Here is a 21487-nt window from a genome sequence, read left to right on the forward strand (position 1 = left end):
CACAAAAAGGGCTTCACAGGCAAGGATATTGCTGCTAGTAAGATTGCACCTAAATCAACCATTTATCGGATCATCAAGAACTTCAAGGAGAGGTTCAATTGTTGTGAAGAAGGCGTCAGGGCGCCCAAGAAAGTCCAGCAAGCGCCAGGACTGTCTCCTAAAGTTGATTCAGCTGCGGGATCGGGGCACCACCAGTGCAGAGCTTGCTCAGGAATGGCAGCAGGCAGATGTGAGTGCATCTGCACGCACAGTGAGGTGAAGACTTTTGGAGGATGGCCTGGTGTCAAGAAGGGCAGCAAAGAAGCCACTTATCTCCAGGAAAAACATCACGGACAGACTGATATTCTGCAAAAGGTACAGGGATAGGACTGCTGAGGACTGGGGTAAAGTCATTTTCTCTGCTGAATCCCCTTTCCGATTGTTTGGGGCATCCGGAAAACACCTTGTCCGGAGAAGACAAGGTGAGCGCTACCATCAGTTCTGTGTCATGCCAACAGTAAAGCATCCTGAGACCATTCATGTGTGGGGTTGCTTCTCAGCCAAGGGAGTGGGCTCACTCACAATTTTGCCTAAGAACACAGCCATGAATAAAGAATGGTACCAACACATCCTCCGAGAGCAATTTCTCCCAACCATCCAAGAACAGTTTGGTGATGACCAATTCCTTTTCCAGCATGATGGAGCACCTTGCCATAAGGCAAACGTGATAACTATGTGGCTCGGGGAACAAAACATCGACATTTTGGGTCCATGGCCAGGAAACTCCCCAGACCTTAATCCCATTGAGAACTTGTGGTCGATCCTCAAGAGGCAGGTGGACAAACAAAAACCCACAAATTCTGACAAACTCCAAGCATTGATTATGCAAGAATGGGCTGCCATCAGTCAGGATGTGACCCAGAAGTTAATTGACAGCATGCCAGGGCGGATTGCAGAGGTCTTGAAAAAGAAGGGTCAACACTGCAAATATTGACTCTTTGCATAAACTTAATGTAATTGTCAATAAAAGCCTTTGACACTTATGGAATGCTTGTAATTATACTTCAGTATACCATAGTAACATCTGACAAAAATATCTCATAACACTGAAGCAGCGAACTTTGTGAAGACCAATACTTGTGTCATTCTCAAAACTTTTGACCACGACTGTATATTAAAATATGTCATCAAGCACAGAAAAGACAAAAACAAATACAGACAATACAAGAATAGAAAAGTGCAAATCATGGGTGGTTTTATAATGATTCAACTTGACACTATATACACTTTTCAAACTCTAACCTGAAATCAAACATGTCAGGCTTATTGAAGAGTGCTCAATACATCATATATTGAGGTTATGTTGAATGATAGAAGTGATCAGCCTAACACGCTAATTCCAAAATAAGCAATATAGATTAAGCTCAATATGCAAACAACATACCAATTGTATTATTGAATGTAGACGTCAATGGACATGCTCATCAATGCATCATACTCTAACAATGTGTTAGCTGAAGCCTAGCGTTGTGCATAAGAAGGGGTCCAGTTCAACCAGAAGGGTTTTCATTATTAAACATGAAACGGCTCCTTTCCTCAGCACCATGTCAATGACTTCCCGGGCCTTCTCTGCCCTCTCAGGAATCACCTTTACTGTCTCCATTTCATGCTTATTAATAACTTTTTGTTGCAGAAGTCCATCCAGCAGATCGTCAACAACTGACTTTGACACACGATCCACAAAGTCCTTTCGTACAGAATGCAGTTGCTTCTCTGCCGAATCACTCTGACTGTTCTCAGCCTGATCCCCTCCCACTAACACAGCACCTGGGAGTCGGGAAAACAAAGACATTCACTTGTGTATACAGTTATGTATGCTGTGCAACACCAGTGTTTACGAGAACGGTGCAGCAGGAGCTGATCCCGTCTGTGTCCCTTCTAACATCACTAATCCATCCACATTACAGATGAGTCCACAGTAAGGTGGGAATGGTGGTTGGATGGGTTTAAAGAAAACCTTCTCATATACAGGCCTTGAGGTCCGAAACACAGCTGGATTTCATCTTTCATCTTAGAACTAATTTAGATATTGGACACCTTGACCATGTTCAGTTGAGTATATGTTTGCAAAATATGTTTTTTTAACGGAAAACAAAAAATGAGTGTTCCTTATTGGACAAGTTCAAGTTTCCAAATATGTTTTGTCCTGTTGTGCCTACTGAACATGATGTTAGAGAAATCTCAATTGTAGACAACCAGTGAGAAAAGACAAACCAGCAGTACTGTGGACATTGTGGCTCAGGTATTTTAATGTTTTAATTTACAGAATCATTGTATAGTTTTACCTGGCAGAAGGACACGTCCTGCCCACACCTCATCTCCATCAACCCCTCTCTCTAGAAGCCTCAGCTCTACATGTTCCGTGTCTGGGTTCAGGAACACCTGAAAGGTGGGGTGGTAGTTTGGACCATAGCCCCAGTAAATCTGAACACGCTGAAACACAAAGTGACAGTAGTTAAATTAAATTAGATTGCAATTTGTACTTGTGCTGTTATCAAACCTTTTCCTTGTAACTCAGACACACCACAACGATGAACAGCTAAAAGCAGTGTGTGGCTGTCCTATCGCTTGGTGTCACTGCTGTGTTAAAACAACCACCTGCTGGGTGTCGATGAATGGTGGCTGTTTTCGTCGATTCAACATGTAGAATCTTCTGGAAATAAACTGAAAATGGCATCTGATTTTCTAATCAAAGGCACTCGGCCATCCGTTGCTCTGGTGTGTTTCCGATCTTAGGAGTGGAGCACTTACCACTTACAGAGTTGTTTAGAACAAGCCGTCTATACAACTTACAGGATCAGTGACACCTCAGCAAAGTGAGGTAATTATTATCATGGAATGTACCATTTTTTGATTGGTAAATTAGTCTATCCAGCTATCGAAACTTGTAGTAATCATGGCCGAATACCGACCGGGGCACATGCCCAGGGGCCCTGACCTCTAGGAGGCCCCCATTGATTTTGTTAGTCACTCTCACTCAGATATCATTAACATGGCATTAGTCATGGCAAAATGTGTAAAATTGCAGGAAATTAGCTGTAAAACTAAAACATTATTCTCTCTGCCCCATGGGAAAATTAGTAGAATTGCATGAAATAAAATGTATCTCCGCACCATTGCAAAATGTGTGAAATTACAGGGAATTAATTTTAAAAAATAAATTTCTCTCCGCTGTCACGAGGAGGGACACTAAAATGTTTTGCCCACTAGGTGGGGCGGGGAGCCGGCCCTGAGTGTACATCTGGCACTATGTGACGTCATCATCACTATGTGACGTGATCATCAGTATGTGACATCATCAGTAAACAACATCAGTCAGAGTCTACCTTAGCTTTAGGGTAGATGTCCTGTATCTTCTTCAGATCACAGGAGAGACTGTAGTTTTCCCCTCGACTTAGAGTGCAGTCCGAACAGACCGGTATGTAAGTGTTCCCTGTCTGTTGCTGCTTCACCTGCCAAAGAATAACAGATGATTATCAATGAGGACACAAAGACCTAAAGGAGGGAAAATGAACACTACCTAAATGTTTTGTCTTGTTCCATGTTTTGAGAATAAAAAACAAATATCTAAGCTTTTTAGAATTTGAAGTTGAACAAAGTTACACAAGGTGAACGCAAGAACATGCTAAACCATTTCCTGCCACGTATAAAAGAATCCCCCCAATTTTTATTTTTTCATGATTTCATAATTTTTTTGCAGACTTTTTTAGGTAAGCATCACAGTTCTAAAATACATGACAAGACATGTTTAGGTTAGTGCATGGATTTGGTCTGTACCTCATTGAGGGGCACATTCGATGGCAGGACGATCACATTCAGAACTGACTGAGGATGACCGAATGATTGGAGGAAAGGCAACACCTGTCCCTTGATCGAGAGGAAGGGTAGAAACATTCTGACGAGGCCCCATAAGGAGAGGTCTGTGATGTTCACCACTACGTGCGTGTCAGTCACCCTCAGTGGTGGTAAAACCTCCACACTGTCACCAGTAACATGGGCCACAGACAGGGAATCAAGACCCTCTCCTGCAAAACAGAAATATCTTACTCATCCACTGTGTCATTTGGCTGTTGTAATGATCATCTTGATGATAGTTGTGAGTGGTGTGTAACTCACCAGAGAGAATCTCACAGTGTGGGAGGTGTAGCTGACAGACAGACCCCTGAGGACACTCAATACTGAACAGGGGTCCTGCAGGAGTCTGGCCTGTGGAGTGCAGGAGACTCTCGTCCCATTGGACAGTTCTGTACAGCACCTCCCCCTCCCCCTCCATCAGAAACACCAGCCCTGTCAAACTGCACTGGAACAGACCTGCATGGGAGCACTGGAGCCTGGGGGGCCACAGGACAATTATCACAGTTACAATAATTATAACAAATCCTCTGAATCAAATGTTACAATGTTTTCAGCAATACATTGTTACCTGCATGACGTTTCTGTAAATTCCGTGGATGTTTCAGGTGTTAATTTTGTCACAACAGTAAGGGTCTGAAACGCAGAAAGAACACCAAATCAGCAGTCCTATAGAAAGACCACCTTCGATCTGCACTGCAGTCCTCTTAAAGGGCCAATCTGCAGTTGAAATAATAACAAATCTCTTTCCACACCACTGTTTCGGTAAAAAGCTGAGAGTCTAAAGAAATGTAACCACTCTTTAATTCATAGACATACAGTGCATTCGGAAAGTATTCAGACCCATTGACTTTTTCCACATTTGTTACGTTACAGTCATATTCTAAAATTGATTAAATTAAAACATTTATTGTCTTTCGTGTCATAAATAATCCTTGGTTCCTGCCTGTGCTTGGTAAAGATATGAGGGGGGGGGCATTATGACCCCCTCCTTAGGACCATCTGGCAGAACACCCAGAATATGTTCTATAAGTTAAGATAGGCGACGGTGCCAGACACATGCCGGAACCAACCCTATGAACCATGCCTATGTAACTTGTCTGTATAAGCAGTACATAAGAAATCTAACGGGACCGCCCCGACAGAGCTCACTTCAGACCGGTACATTATGCATCTAAGTTCGACTGTGACCTCTCCAGCTTGCTGTTAATAAACAATGATTTATTTAAGATTGACTTCGAGTGTCCCTGCATAGAATTTCCACGACACACATTCTGCGTTGTCTTGGCTGTGTGCATAGGGTCATTGTCCTGTTGGAAGATGAACCGTCGCCCCAATCTGAGGTCCTGAGCGCTCTGGAGCAGGTTTTCATCAAGGCTCTCGCTGTACTTTGCTCCGTTCATCTTTCCCTCGATCCTGACTAGTCTCCCAGTCCCTGCCGCTGAAAAACATCCCCACAGCATGATGCTGCCACCACCATGCTTCACTGTAGGGATGTTCCCAGGTTTCCTCCAGACGTGACACTTGGTATTCAGGCCAAAGAGTTCAATCTTGGTTTCTTCAGACCAAAGAATCTTGTTTCTCATGGTCTGAGAGTCCTTTAGGTGCCTTTTGGCAAACTCCAAGCGGGCTATCATGTGCCTTTTACTGAGGAGTGGCTTCCGTCTGGCCACTCTACCATACAGGCCTGATTGGTGGAGTTCTGCAGAGATGGTTGTCCTCTGGAAGGTTCTCCCATCTCCACAGAGGAACTCTGGAGCTCTGTCAGAGTTACCATCGGGTTCTTGGTCACCTCCCTGACCAAGGCCCTTCTCCTCTGATTGCTCAGTTTGGCTGGGTGGCCAGCTCTAGGAAGAGTCTTGGTGGTTCCAAACTTTTGGTACCCTTCCCCAGATCTGTGCCTCCACACAATCCTGTCTCGGAGCTCTACGGACAATTTGTTTGACCTCAATGCATGGTTCTTGCTCTGAAATGCACTGTCAACTGTGGGACCTTATATAGACAGGTGTGTGCCTTTCCAAATCATGTCCAATCAATTGAATTTACCACAGTTGGACTCCAATGAAGTTGTTGAAACATTTCAAGGTTGTTTTAGTAGTCTTTTAGTAGCCTATTGGCTAGCAAGCAAAATGGCTGAATTGAGCAAAGGGTGTTCTCCTGCTTCTACACAAATTAGTGAAACATCCTTTGACTCTATCGCCGTCCATAAGGCCATTAAATGCATTTTATGTGACATGTTCACGGTCATCCCAGTGAAGGACCTTTCTGAAAACTTCACCTGTGTCAAATGCCACAAACTAAATACTGCCAAGAAGAGGATCATTACTTTACTTGAGGAAATTAAACATCTGGATGAGAGTCTAATTTTGAATAAGAATGCCTCACGTTTAACCGCATTTGTTGATGCCTCTTTTCAAAGAGACGACTGTAATGGAACTTTTATGGATCTTGAGCATTTCCCCACCTTACGGCCTTCTGAACCTAGCCAAAATTCGGATGCTATCAGCGCTACCCCTGGCGGACATGAATGGAGTGTGATTGGATCCAGGAGGAGGAAGAGACCCGCACCCCAGCTTTCCGTGTTGTACTCGCAGGGTTGTGATATTGGCTCAAAATGATTTGAGAGTTTACTGTCCCTGCTGTCTTCCTCAGGGTGTACGGACACAGGGTATGCAGATGCTGTAGCTTCTACACTGACGACCACCAGCGCTCATCATTGGAAGCTCAATGGTAAGGAACATCTCCTTGACTGGGATTAGAACCCTATGCTATCCGGGTGCAAAAGTAAAGAATATCACTACGCTACTTCCTGAAGCCATAAGCCAAAATCCACAGACAGGTACTGTTATAGTACATGTGGGATTTAATGACACTAAGTTAGCCAGCTCTGAACTGCTTAAAAGTGACTTCATGGAAGTAATTGCAAAACTGAAATACCTAAACAAGCGTCCCATTATATCGGGTCCCATACCCACGATGGGACGTGGTTACGGTAGATTCAGTAGGTTGCTATCACTTCAGGTCTGGCTAAAGAGTTATTGTAACTCTGTCAATGTTATCTTTATTGATAACTTTGACACTTTTTGGAAAGAGAAAATATTCTACAAAGAAGATGGAATTCACCCAAACTATCTCGGGGCTTATACATTGCAAGGCCATTTTAAGGCTGCTCTGAGAGACTGACTGGGATATAACCCGCATTCTACCCAGGTTATCCCAACCATCATCACACATCAAACTGTTTCTGATGTTAAATACTCTAGTCAAGTCAAAGAAAAATCTACATTATCTCTGTCTTAATTTCAATAGGATTTAAACAGCCACCAAACAGATGCAGACGCAGGCCCATCGGGGCAAGCTTTGATAACCTAATTTCTATTCCTATGAAATCTCTTGACTTACTTAATGATGAAGTTTATAATGACCTGGTTAGGGTAAATATGGACACCCCTGCTGTTTTTATGTTTAAAAAAGGGCTGGGTTTGTTACATTGAAATGTGCGAAGTATGATGTCAAAGATGGCACGAACACAGACATTCTTGTTTTATCAGCGACTTGGTTAAATGATTGGATCATGGATAAGGACATTGACATTGCTAATTACAACATTTTTAGATGTGATAGGCAGAGAAAAGGTGGAGGGGTGGCGATGTATGTGAAATCCACTTTTGTAGCATCTAGACTTGACTAAATGCTTAATATCACTATACCCCAGAAATGTGAAATCCTGGTTTTAGATGTGACCATGAGCCAAAACGTGCATGTATTTGTTGCTGGAGTGTATAGGCCTCCTGCTACTTTAGTTGATGCGACTAGTATCATAGCTGAGCATTTAAACCCTTTTCTATCATCTGAACTGGTGGTCTTAGGTGAATTTAACCTGGACTGGCTGACACCTCCAGTGAGGGAAAAAAGTATTTGATCCCCTGCTGATTTTGTACATTTGACCACTGACAAAGACAAGATCAGTCTATAATTTTAATGGTAGGTTTATTTGAACAGTGAGACAGAATAACAACAAAAAAATCCAGAAAAACGCATGTCAAAAATGTTATAAATTGATTTGCATTTTAATGAGGGAAATAAGTATTTGACCCCTCTGCGAAACATTACTTAGTACTTGGTGGCAAAACCCTTGTTGGCAATCACAGAGGTCAGACGTTTCTTGTAGTTGGCCACCAGGTTTGCACACATCTCAGGAGGGATTTTGTTCCACTCCTCTTTGCAGATTTCTCCAAGTCATTAAGGTTTCGAGCCTGATGTTTGGTAACTCGAACATTCAGCTCCCTCCACAGATTTTCTATGGGATTAAGTTCTGGAGACTGGCTATGCCACTCAAGGACCTTAAATGTGCCTCTTCTTGAGCCACTCCTTTGTTGCCTTGGCAGTGTGTTTTTGGTCATTGTCATGCTGGAATTCCCATCCACAACCCATTTTCAATGCCCTGGCTTAGGGAAGGAGGTTCTCACCCAAGATTTGACGGTACATGGCGCCGCCGTCCATCGTCCCTTTGATGCGGTGAAGTTGTCCTGTCCCCTTAGCAGAAAAACACCCCCAAAGCATAATGTTTCCACCTCCATGTTTGACGGTGGGGATGGTGTTCTTGGAGTCATAGGCAGCATTCCTCCTCCTCCAAACACCGCGAGTTGAGTTGATGCCAAAGAACTCGATTTTGGTCTCATCTGACCACAACACTTTCACCCAGTTCTCCTCTGAATCATTCAGATGTTCATTGGCAAACTTCAGATGGCCCTGTATATGTGCTTTCTTGAGCAGTGGGACCTTGCGGGCGCTGCAGGATTTCAGTCCTTCACGGCGTAATGTGTTACCAATTGTTTTCTTGGTGACTATGGTCCCAGCTGCCTTGAGATCATTGACAAGATCCTCCCGTGTAGTTCTGGGCTGATTCCTCACCGTTCTCATGATCATTGCAACTCCACGAGGTGAGATCTTGCATGGAGCCCCAGGCCGAGGGAGATTGACAGTTCTTTTGTGTTTCTTCCATTTGCGAATAATCGCACCAACTGTTGTCACCTTCTCACCAAGCTGCTTGGCGATGGTCTTGTAGCCCATTCCAGCCTTGTGTAGGTCTACAATCTTGTCCCTGACATCCTTGGAGAGCTCTTTGGTCTTGGCCATGGTGGAGAGTTTGGAATCTGATCGATTGCTTCTGTGGACAGAAAGATTTTTGGCTCTCAGGTGTCTTTTATACAGGTAACAAGCTGATATTAGGAGCACTCCCTTTAAGAGTGTGCTCCTAATCTCAGCTCGTTACCTGTATAAAAGACACCTGGCATCTTTGTCAGTGGGCAAAGGTATACAATCAGCAGGGGATCAAATACTTTTTTCCCTCACTGTATCTCAGATAACTTTAAGAGCATTTGTCTTGATCTTAATCTAACCCAGTTAATCACAAAACCCACTCGGTTAAATGTGAAAAATAAATAACCCCCATAAGTACATGTTTTTTGGTGTGTTTGCAAGTGACCTTAGTGGTCAATGTCCTATGTATTAGAGATATTAGGCAGCATAATTCTGATCCCCGTATTATTAGGAATAATATATTTTTTTACTTTTCACCCCAAGCGTTTATGCATGACTTGTACTTTTCTGAACTTTCCTCCATCAAGTGTATACCTGACCATGAATTAGCTCTTGAGCATTTCTCATCTATTTTGTTATCACTGGCTCTCCTTTTAAATGCTATAAACAAAAAAAATTATAAAATTTTCTACAGAACTTGCAGATACCTTTAGAACAAGAAATCATGCCTGGGCCATCATTATTGAAAAAGATTAGATAGGTCATGCTTTTAATCAACATTTTATGTCCGCCGGTTTTTTGTTTGAAAGAAATCTTGGTTTAATAGACCCGGATCAGTCAGTAAACTGCTCGTCCCTCTCCCAGGCGCTAGTCGACTTGATAGAGGATCAGACAACCCCCAGTGAATCCTTGTACTCTCTGGAGCAACGGTCTACTTCTGATGTATTGGAACAACTACTTATGATTGATGTATTAACACATTTTTTACTTCACAATTATATTGAGTACTATCCCTAGAGTTTGGAAGGCGGCCCATGTGCTTCCTCTACATAAAGATGGCGACCCAAGTGATCTAAATAATTATCGTCCCATTTCCAAACTCTCTTACCTAGCAAAAATCCTGGAATCATTGATTAACACTCGGCTTAGATCCCTTTTAACTGCTACATCTTTTCTGAATGTAAAACAGTCAGGGTTCAGACCAGCTCATAGTACCATCTCTGCTACTTCTATGGTTTTAAATGATGTCATAAATTGTTTAGATACAAAAGAAACACTGTGCTGCCCTCTCCATTGACCTGTCCAAGGATCACACCTTACTTATTCAGAAACTCTCTACGATTGGCTTAGATCGGGCTGCATGTAGCTGGTTTGAGAATTATTTAAAAGACAGAACACAGTGTGTACTTACTGATGGCGTTAAATCAGGATTTCTAGAAAACAAAAGGTGTCCCACAGGGTTCGATTCTTGGTCCAGTTCTTTTCACTATTTATATTAACACATTGGTCTATTTGTACAAAACTGTAACTTTCATCTGTACGCAGATGACACTGTTGTATACGCTACTACCCTTACGGCAGCTCAGGCTCTGTTGACTCTTCAATCTGCTTTTACTACCTTGCAGAAAGCCTTGGTTGACCTGAAGTTGGTAGTAAATGCTGGTAAAACCAAGTACATGTTATTTTCCAAATCATGTAATAATGTAACTGATGATTTGTGCATAAGTACATTAGATGGTGCCCACATTGATCGTGTCCCCGTCTAAAAATATCTGGGCATCTGGATTGACAATAAGCTATATTTTAAAATGCATGTTGACGAGTTAGTCAATACATTAAGAATTAAGTTGGCCTTCTTCAATAGGAATAGGGCTTGCCTTTCATTAAATAGTAGAAAACAGAAAATTCAGTCTACATTTATTCCTGTTATAGATTATGGTGATATTATATACAGTTTTCTAAAAAATAAAAAAAAACTTTATTTAACCAGGTAAGCCAGTTGAGAACAAGTTCTCATTTACAACTGCGATTGATTTGCACTTTTCGCACCAAAGTACGTTCATCTCTAGGAGACAGAACACGTCTCCTTCCTGAGCGGTATGACGGCTGCGTGGTCCCATGGTGTTTATACTTGCGTACTATTGTTTGCACAGATGAACATGGTACCTTCAAGCATTTGTAAATTGCTCTTAAGGATGAACCAGAAATGTGGAGGTCTACAATTTTTTTTCTGAGGTCTTGGCTGATTTCTTTTGATATTCCCATGATGTCAAGCAAAGAGGCACTGAGTTTGAAGGTAGGCCTTGAAATACATCCACAGGTACACCTCCAAATGACTCAAATGACATCAATTAGCCTATCAGAAGCTTCTAAAGCCATGACATCATTTTCTGGAATTTTCCAAGCTGTTTAAAGGCAATGTCAATTTAGTGTATGTAAACTTCTGACCCACTGGAATTGTGATACAGTGAATTATAATTGAAATAATCTGTCTGTAAACAATTGTTGGAAAAATGTATTGTGTCATGCACAAAGTAGATGTCCTATCCGACTTGCCAAAACTATAGTTTGTTAACAAGAAATTTGTGGAGTGGTTGAAAAACGGGTTTTAATGACTCCAACCTAAGTGTATGTAAACTTCCGACTTCAACTGTACATGAATGCAGCTACCAGTGTTTTGAAGCCCTTGGACACAATTTATCATAGCACACTTCGTTTTATGGCATCTGACAGTTTTGACACTCACCACTGCATCCTTTATCATAAAGTTGGTTGGACCTCGCTAAAAACACGTACACTACCGGTCAAACATTTTAGAACACCTACTCATTCAAGGGGTTTTCTTTATTTTTTAAATTTTCTACATTGTAGAATAATAGTGAAGACATCAAAACTATGAAATAACACATATGGAATCATGTAGTAACCAAAAAAGTGTTGAACAAATCAGATTCTTCAAATAGCAACCCTTTGCCTTGATGACAGCTTTGCACACTCTTGGCATTCTCTCAACCAGCTTCACCTGGAATGGTTTTCCAACAGTCTTGAAGGAGTTCCCACATATGCTGAGCACTTGTTGGCTGCTTTTCCTTTACTCTGCGGTCCACCTCATCCCAAACCATCTCAATTTGGCTACGTGGTCCCATGGTGTTTATTCTTGTGTACTATTGTTTGTACAGATGAACGTGGTACCTTCAGGCGTTTGGAAATTGCTCCCAAGGATGAACCAGACTTGTGGAGGTCTACAATTTTTTTTCTGAGGTCTTGGCTGATTTCTTGTGAAATAATCTGTCTGTAAACCATTGTTGGAAAAATTACTTGTGTCATGCATAAAGTAGATGTCCTAAACGACTTGCCAAAACTATAGTTTGTTAACAAGAAATGTGTGTTGAAAAACAGGTTTTAAAGACTCCAACCTAAGTGTATGTAAACTTCCGACTTCAACTGTAGGTCTCAATGTGTTTTATCCCTGGTTAAATAAAAGTTTCTAAATAAATAAATGATCAATGAAAACTGGATGCACTTGAGCTCAATTTCGAGTCTCATAGCAAAGGGTCTGAATACTTATGTAAATATTCTATCTGTTTTTTATTTTTAATACATTTGGAAACATTTCTAAAAACCTGTTTTCGCTTTGTCATTATGGGGTATTGTGTGTAGATTGATGAGGAAAATGTTTTATTTAATCCATTTTAGAATAAGGCTGTAACGTAATAAAATGTGGAAAAAGTCAAGGGGCCTTTTCGAACAGACTGTAGCTATGGATGCAAGGACTGAAAATTATAGTTTCAACCATGCTTTGAGGCTATACAGTGTTTGTTTACATTTACTTTGTTTATAAACATTGGAGTAAAACAAGCTTATATTTTTGGTTCTGATGGAATACGACAGTTGAACTAAGCTCATGAGGCAGTTATAAGTTATATCCGTCAAGAATCAATGGGTACATATCATTTATTTATACAGTGAGGGAAAAAGGTATTTGATCCCCTGCTGATTTTGTATGTTTGCCCACTGACAAAGAAATGATCAGTCTATAATTTAATGGTAGGTTTATTTGAACAGTGAGAGACAGAATAACAACAAAGAAATCCAGAAAAACGCATTTCAAAAATGTTATAAATTGATTTGCATTTTAATGAGGGAAATAAGTATTTGACCCCCTCTCAATCAGAAAGATTTCTGGCTCCCAGGTGTCTTTTATACAGGTAACGAGCTGAGATTAGGAGCACACTCTTAAAGGGAGTGCTCCTAATCTCAGCTTGTTACCTGTATAAAAGACACCTGTTCACAGAAGCAATCAATCAATCAGATTCCAAACTCTCCACCATGGCCAAGACCAAAGAGCTCTCCAAGGATGTCAGGGACAAGATTGTAGACCTACACAAGGCTGGAATGGGCTACAAGACCATCGCCAAGCAGCTTGGTGAGAAGGTGACAACAGTTGGTGCGATTATTCGCAAATGGAAGAAACACAAAATAACTGTCAATCTCCCTCGGCCTGGGGCTCCATGCAAGATCTCACCTCGTGGAGTTGCAATGATCATGAGAATGGTGAGGAATTAGCCCAGAACTACACGGAAGGATCTTGTCAATGATCTCAAGGCAGCTGGGACCATAGTCACCAAGAAAACAATTGGTAACACACTACGCCGTGAAGGACTGAAATCCTGCATCGCCCTCAAGGTCCCCCTGCTCAAGAAAGCACATATACAGGCCCGTCTGAAGTTTGCCAATGAACATCTGAATGATTCAGAGGAGAACTGGGTGAAAGTGTTGTGGTCAGATGAGACCAAAATCGAGCTCTTTGGCATCAACTCAACTCACTGTGTTTGGAAGAGGAGGAATGCTGCCTATGACCCCAAGAACACCATGTGGTCCTCTGTAGCTCAGCTGGTAGAGCACGGCGCTTGAAACGCCAAGGTAGTGGGTTCGATCCCCGGGACCACCAATACACAAAAATGTATGCACGCATGACTGTAAGTCGCTTTGGATAAAAGCGTCTGCTAAATGGCATATTATTATTATTTATTATTATCCCCACCGTCAAACATGGAGGTGGAAACATTATGCTTTGGGTGTGTTTTTCTGCTAAGGGGACAGGACAACTTCACCGCATCAAAGGGACGATGGACGGGGCCATGTAACGTCAAATCTTGGGTGAGAACCTCCTTCCCTCAGCCAGGGCATTGAAAATGCGTCGTGGATGGGTATTCCAGCATGACAATGACCCAAAACACACGGCCAAGGCAACAAAGGAGTGGCTCAAGAAGAAGCACATTAAGGTCCTGGAGTGGCCTAGCCAGTCTCCAGACCTTAATCCCATAGAAAATCTGGAGCTGAAGGTTCGAGTTGCCAAACGTCAGCCTCGAAACCTTAATGACTTGGAGAAGATCTGCAAAGAGGAGTGGGACAAAATCCCTCCTGAGATGTGTGCAAACCTGGTGGCCAACTACAAGTAACGTCTGACCTCTGTGATTGCCAACAAGGGTTTTGCCACCAAGTACTAAATCATGTTTTGCAGAGGGGTCAAATACTTATTTCCCTAATTAAAATGCAAATCAATTTATAACATTTTTGTTTTTGATTTTTGTTGTTGCTATTCTGTCTCTCACTGTTCAAATAAAAATACCATTAAAATTATAGACTGATCATGTCTTTGTCAGTGGGCAAACGTAAAAATCAGCAGGGGATAAAATGCTTTTTTCCCTCACTGTATGTTAAAACACTTATGTAGCATCTGCAGATTACCCCTTTAAAATGATAGTTCACTACAAAATATTTGTCCGATATTTCATGATCTGAAATGTGGTTTAATGTCAACACAAGTAGCTCCATCTACATGCCTAAATACCATATGAAAGAAAAAGACGGGTAGCATCTCAAATGTTGAATTAAGATGGTGGCTATTTTTGTATGATTAATTATTGAGGCATATAGCTGGATCTATTCTACACAACTGAGGGATGCGAACTCAACATTACACCAACATTTGAAGAGTGAAAGCATTTAAGTACTTTAAAATACTGACTGTCCTACAATATTCAAACTGTGAATATTGAGAATCTTTAATAGAGTTGAACTGAAACACTGAGGCAATGATGATATGCTCTACTTACATGTTCCTCTGGTGTAGATGTAGAGCTGGGTTCAGATTCAGGTTTTAATGTGCCACTGGTGTTTGGAGTCTTCTGTCTGGATTCAAAGAACAGGGTTAGTTAGGGCAGTGAGATGGAGAATGAGTGTATCCATTGTTGTATGCTACAATAGAAAACTGATAGAGATTAACAAAGCGCTGAAGGTTTCCGCTGGCGCTAGCCTTGATGTAAACCTCCCCACTCTTGCATCTTCAGTACATTTTTCAGCATTTCTGTTAATATACATTGACATGGTACTAGTGTGTATGTGCAGTAATGTGTGAATATGTACAGCTTGTTACTTCCTCAGTAAATCTGATTATTATTGAAAATGTTTTGTTATGGAGAAGTGGAACCTCAGACAACAGTGCCTACCTCATGCAATCCAAGCTGGATGTTGCTCTAGATATCTTTGATCCAGAGTGGTGTTCACATACTGGTCCTAATGTGTGGGAGCCGTACGCAGAGCTTCTTAGAGATTGGGTATCAGATATGTCATCTCCAGGTACTGGACAACATCACAACAACAGAACACTAATACTTAGAATAGGTTTAAGTACTGTAAAATCCATAACTTTTTCTGAGGGAAGAATCGTAACATCCTACCCTCTAGCCTCTGCAGAGATTCAGCCACAGATCCAACCCCAGACATCTGATCTGAACCATCATATCCAGTCTCAGGTCTGCTGTCTCCACTCACTGTAGAACAAAACAATGCTTACATCATATAGATAACCTCCTAGAGTCGATTGCTAAGTTACATAACAAAAAAATCCACATAAAAATCCACTCCCCCAACGTCTTAGACTCTGAAGAAATAAGTAATACTGATATCTACACTATGGTGGTGTTTGGTTCAGTTTCATTAATAATGTTAATAACAGAAGGAAAGTGCATTTTGTTTAATTTTGCTTAAATGTTATTTTGTAATATGATGTGTGACTGGAATCTTCCCTTTTTTTAAAAACATGTTCCTTTCGTAAACATATGTGTACCTCTAAGTCGGTAAACAAACCTTTTTAAATTGAGGGTATGTTGTAGCACGTTTGACATTTAAAGGTACTGTATGTTGACCGTGAATGCAATCTATGCGAACGTGGCAATGTTGCCTTTAAAAAGCCCATTGTTGACAGCGCTTTACAACGCGCCTCAGATTGAATCACAGCCAAGGTTTAGTTGGTACAATGTGGGCTAGATTGAGTTGAGTCATTGTATTATAACTGTTGTCACTTTGGGGTCCATACAGTATACCAAGATATACCAAGGTATTTTGATGAAAGAGAGAGGTGAATTGAATCATAATCAAATATTGCCAAGATGTGTGCTTCTCTGTTGGCTATAGATAACTACAATTTTATCCTCACCTCTTCAAAGTTAGTCAGAGTACCATACTTACTACTCAGAGGAAGAGGGTACATGCTGTGAGCTCCTTTTAATGGCAAAGATGGTTTCTCCCACATCTCCTCAGGTATCCAGTTAATTCCTTCGTCACCATCTCTTTCAGGGTAAAACACATCTCCACTGTTGGCTGCCACCAACTCATCTATCTTCTCCAGAAGCACTGTGACCTGAGTGACATCACCCCTGTTGTTATTGTTGAGGACATGAAATCTGTTCCCACATTTCTCAACAAGCCACTGGAGGGCCTTCCCTTCTCTCTGAATATGCTGCTCAATGGTTGTGTCTCCCAGACAGTCCCCATGTGTGAACAGCACTATAGTGTGACTCCAGACTCTCTCACTGAGAAGCTCCAGGTGGTCCTCTGCAGCATTTGTCTCTTCTTCTTTGAACGAAACATCCACCCGAATGACCAGGAAGAGAGTGTGGGGTCCTGGGGGACACAGAGACACACTGAACACAATCTCCTGTTTAACCAGCTCAGGAGTGTACTCTACAGGGAGATTCTTCCACCACCCTGGAGTGTCGACCACAGTGACCTGCCTCCCTGCTACTTCTCCCTGTCTCTTCAGACACTGAGGCGCTGTCCTCAGGTCAAACTCCTCTCTGCCCAAGATGGTGTTTCCTGCTGAACTCTTCCCAGCATCTCTGGATCCCAGCAGCACAATCCTCAGCTCTGAGAGATAGAGTGAGTCCCCTGTCAGAGAGAACACAGCTTATATTGATCAGAACGTGTGATTAGGGAGCATTATGATAACGTAGACCACATTGGAGGATGCAATTTTCAAAACACATTGCGATCCATTTTAACACAGTTAATATGCAGAGATGTTTCAAAAATTGGGTTACTTGCATGTACTTAAAAATAATGTCAGCGGATGATGCATGTTCAGTGCCTTCAGAAAGTATTCACATACCTTGACTTTTTCCACATTTTGTTGTGTTACAGCCTGAATATAAAATTGATTAAATGGAGATAATAATAATATGCCATTTAGCAGACGCTTTTATCCAAAGCGACTTACAGTCATGTGCGCATACATTTTTATGTATGGGTGGTCCCGGGGATCGAACCCACTACCCTGGCATTACAAGCGCCATGCTCTACCAATTGAGCAATTTAGTGTATTGTCACTGATCTACACATAATACCCCATACTGTCAAAGTGGAATTTGTTTTTAGCAATTTCTACTAATTCATTCAAAATTATAAGGTGAAATGTCTTCAGTCAAAAATTATTCAAACCCTTTTTTATGGCAAGCCATCAGGAGTAAAGAACGTGCTTAACAAGTCACATAATAAGTTGCATGGACTAACTGTGTGCAATAATAGTGGTTGACATGATTTTTTAATGACTACCCCATCTCTGTACCCCACATATACAATTATCTGTAAGGTTCTTAAGTTGAGTACTGAATTCAAGCACAGACTTAAAGACCAGGGAGGTTTTCCAATGCCTCACAAAAAAGGGCACTGGTTGGTAGATAAAAAAATATATATATAAAAAAAGAGCAGACACTGAATATCCATTTGAGCATGAAATTATTAATTAGGCTTTGGATGGTGTATCAATACACCCAGTCAATACAAATATATAGGCATCTTTCCTAACTCAGTTGCCAGAGAGGAAGGAAACCGCTCAGAAATGTCACCATAAGGCCAATGATGATTTTAAAACAGTTACAGAGTTTAATGGCTGTGATAGGAGAAAACTGAGGATGAATCAACAACATTGTAGTTACTCCAAAATATTAAGATAAATAATGGAGTGAATAGAAGGAAGCCTGTACAGAATAAAACATATTCCAAAACATGCATCCTGTTTGCAACAAGACACTGCAAAACAATTGGCAAAGGAATTAACATTTTGTCCTGAATACACATTTTTATGTTTGGGGCAAATCCAACACAACACATCACTGGGTACCACTCTCCATATTTTCAAGCATGGTGGTGGCTGCATCATGTTATGGGTATGCTTGTCATCGGCAAGGACTGGGGAGTTTTTCAGGATAAAAAGAAAACTGAATGTAGCTAAGCACAGGCAAAATCCTAGAGGAAAACCTGGTTCAGTCTGCTTTCCAACAGACACTGGGAGACTAATTCACCTTCCGGGAGAACAATAACCCTAAAACACAAGGCCAAATATACACTGGAGTTGCTTACTAAGACGACATTGAATGTTCCTGAGTTGCCTAGTTACAGTTTTGACTTAAATTTGATTGAAAACCTATGGTAAGAAAATGGCTGTCTAGCAATGATCAATAACAAACGTCACAGAGCTTGACTAATTTATAAAATAATAATGGGCAAATATTGCACAATCCAGGTGAGCAAAGCACTTAGACTTACCCATGTCTTGGGGGGGGGGGTCAATATTCATCTAATCAAAGTATATTTGTGTTTTATTTTTCATTCTGAGAAGGAAAAAAAACACTAAAAAAACATTATTCCACTTTGACAGAGTATTTAGTGTAGATTGTTGACAAAATTACAATTAAATCCATTTTAATTTTAAGCCCACAAATTTGGAAAAAGTCTATAATTAGGAAAATAGGTGTCCTGATGAGAATGAAAAATTACACTGTCAATGACAATTGTCTGGTGCTTTTATTCCTGCCAAGCAGTTTGAAAAATAAATCATGAACAGAAAACTCACCTATAAATGTTCTGTGGATCTCTCTCTGTTTCTTCACCTTCATGCACAGCTGTTTAGCTTTGTCTTCCTTTTTTCTCTTCCAAACCTCTATCTTCTCTAGTAGCTCTCTCTTTATCTCATAATGTCCTCCTCTGTTTCCTGCCACCATCTCCTCTATCTTCTCCAGCAGCTCTGTGACCTGAGTGACATCACCCCTGTTCTCATTGTTGAAGACATGATACCTGTTTCCACATTTCTCAACAAGCCACTGAAGGGCCTTCCCTTCACTCTCAATGTGCTGCTCAATGGTTGTGTCTCCCAGAAAGTCCCCACGGGTGAACAGCACTATAGTGTGACTCCAGACTGTCTCACTGAGAAGGGTCAAGTGTTCCTCTACTGCTCTTCTGTCTTCCTCAGTGTATAAAAACCCCACCGATATGACCAGGAGGAAAGTGTGGGGTCCTGGGGTACACAGAGACACACTGAGCAAAATCTCCTGTTTAACCAGCTCAGGAGTGTACTCTACAGGGAGATTCTTCCACCAGCCAGGAGTGTCGACCACAGTGACCTGCCTCCCTGCTACTTCTCCCTGTCTCTTCACACACTGAGCAGTTGTTTTCAGGTCAAACTCCTCTCTGCCTAGTATGGTGTTTCCTGCTGAACTCTTCCCAGATCCTCCTCTGTACCCCAGCAGCACAATCCTTAACTCTGCGAGATGGAGGGAGTCACCTGGCAGAGAGAGAGGGAGCGATTATTTTCCCAAGTTCACAATGAAAGAGGTACATTTTCCCTCTGTATAAAGTGTGTCCATTGTAATATTCCTAATCTGCCATTGTAACGTGGGGGATTTAACCAGAAATAACTATTCCTGTAGCCGATACTACGCAACCTTTTCATAGGCGAGGTCCTAGGGACTAAACTAACAATGCACAGGTTACATCAAGGAGTGGAGCATGGGAATGATCAGCCAGATATCAGATACCAAAATACATTTTATTTTCTATAAGACATTTCAGGTACATTCGAAGACAGCATCTTCAGCTCCTAGCGCTCCGGACAATCACTGCTGACAACAAGCACAACATGGTTACATCAACTCAGTTTTGTCATTAGGACAAGTACTCATAATCACATCAAGGTATCACATAATATTCACATTCTGATCATCTCTGGCCAACAAAGACATACCAATCAAATAATACAGAGGAAGGCGTGCCAAGGGAGAAGGAGAACAGCTACGATTCAGTTCCAGTAGAATTGGGATTATGCCACAGCCCCTGCTCTCATCCTCCCAAAGCCTGCCAGCCTGTAGGCTTGTAAGGGGATCCACTGAATTAATGAAACAGACAAGCATTTATACCTAGGCCACAATTAATTACAACGAGGCACATGCTAGGGCTCTAATTACAACGAGGCACAACGAGGCACATGCTAGGGCTCTGACGGTCATGACATTTTGTCAGCTAGTTATTGTCATGCAAAAGCCTGCCGGTCTCATGGTAATTGACCATCAATTAATATAAAACATGTTTAGCATCTCCAGGCCTCCACACATACAAGCAGCTGATGCGCGCCTTTGGAACATCTACATTTAAAAAAGTTGAATAAATCAATTGAAATATACACCATCACAATAAATCCATTATTTATTTTAGGCAGGTTTAAAGAAACATTATGATATGAAGAAAATGTATTTCAGAAGAACAGATTCCCAACTGTATGTTATTTGGCTATGCACCATGCCATAGGTTGTAGGCTTGTTCATTTAGCAGACAAAATATGCTAAAAAGTTCCATGCCATTATTTTATATTATATGATTTTATAATAAGAAGAATATAATTTAACTTAGCTGAATAAAATAGAAAGGATATTTTCCCATTCTGGAGCAAGTCCGCATATGAAGTGGCAATGTTAAGCGTAAAAAATATCATTTGAAACAGGTACTAAATGCTAGATTTAGAGTTATATGGCAACTTTAGTTGTGAATGATACAAACCTTAGAATGGCTTAGAAATCAAAACATATATGGGCTGCATGCTGCAACTATAGGCTATTGATGATTTTAGAAAGTCGCAAAAAAAAAGCTTGCCTCAGGCCCAAGATGCACACGCTGTTCTCTCATCAAGTGATCATATTTTCACCCATCAGACTATTCTCAATTTAATCATCTTTACTAATATGTAAAATTAGTTTTGATTTAGAATGGCCCATTATCAAATGGGCAGGAACAGGGGAAGGGGAAATAAGACATGTCATCTGTATGCACTCAAATAGCAAATTGTGGCCGCATTCCAGCCACCGGGTAGGCTATTATTATTTCACTCCATGCCTCAACCACTGTTTGAGGAGCATGCAGCCTCTTGCTGCACCACAGGTGA

At 41.3% G+C, this 21487-nt stretch overlaps 2 protein-coding genes across 2 annotated transcripts; both read right to left on the minus strand.

The window, feature by feature from the left end:
• Positions 1 to 1178: 1178 nt before the first annotated feature.
• LOC121538828 (NACHT, LRR and PYD domains-containing protein 1a-like) lies at positions 1179 to 15572 on the minus strand. Its single transcript, XM_041846997.2, has 8 exons — positions 15447 to 15572; positions 15054 to 15129; positions 4463 to 4527; positions 4156 to 4370; positions 3817 to 4064; positions 3366 to 3491; positions 2325 to 2472; positions 1179 to 1806 (listed from the first exon to the last, which is right to left on the minus strand). The coding sequence occupies exons 1-8, from the start codon at positions 15449 to 15451 to the stop codon at positions 1490 to 1492; spliced, it is 1200 nt and encodes a 399-aa protein (XP_041702931.1). The 5' UTR covers positions 15452 to 15572; the 3' UTR covers positions 1179 to 1489.
• LOC121539767 (GTPase IMAP family member 8) lies at positions 15514 to 20234 on the minus strand. The gene is made up of 5 exons (XM_045213659.1): positions 20231 to 20234; positions 19130 to 19837; positions 16468 to 17166; positions 15678 to 15770; positions 15514 to 15539 (listed from the first exon to the last, which is right to left on the minus strand). The coding sequence occupies exons 1-5, from the start codon at positions 20232 to 20234 to the stop codon at positions 15514 to 15516; spliced, it is 1530 nt and encodes a 509-aa protein (XP_045069594.1).
• Between the last annotated feature and the right edge of the window lie 1253 nt (positions 20235 to 21487).

Source organism: Coregonus clupeaformis, unplaced genomic scaffold, assembly GCF_020615455.1.
Source record: "Coregonus clupeaformis isolate EN_2021a unplaced genomic scaffold, ASM2061545v1 scaf0137, whole genome shotgun sequence".
Lineage (NCBI taxonomy): Eukaryota > Metazoa > Chordata > Actinopteri > Salmoniformes > Salmonidae > Coregonus > Coregonus clupeaformis.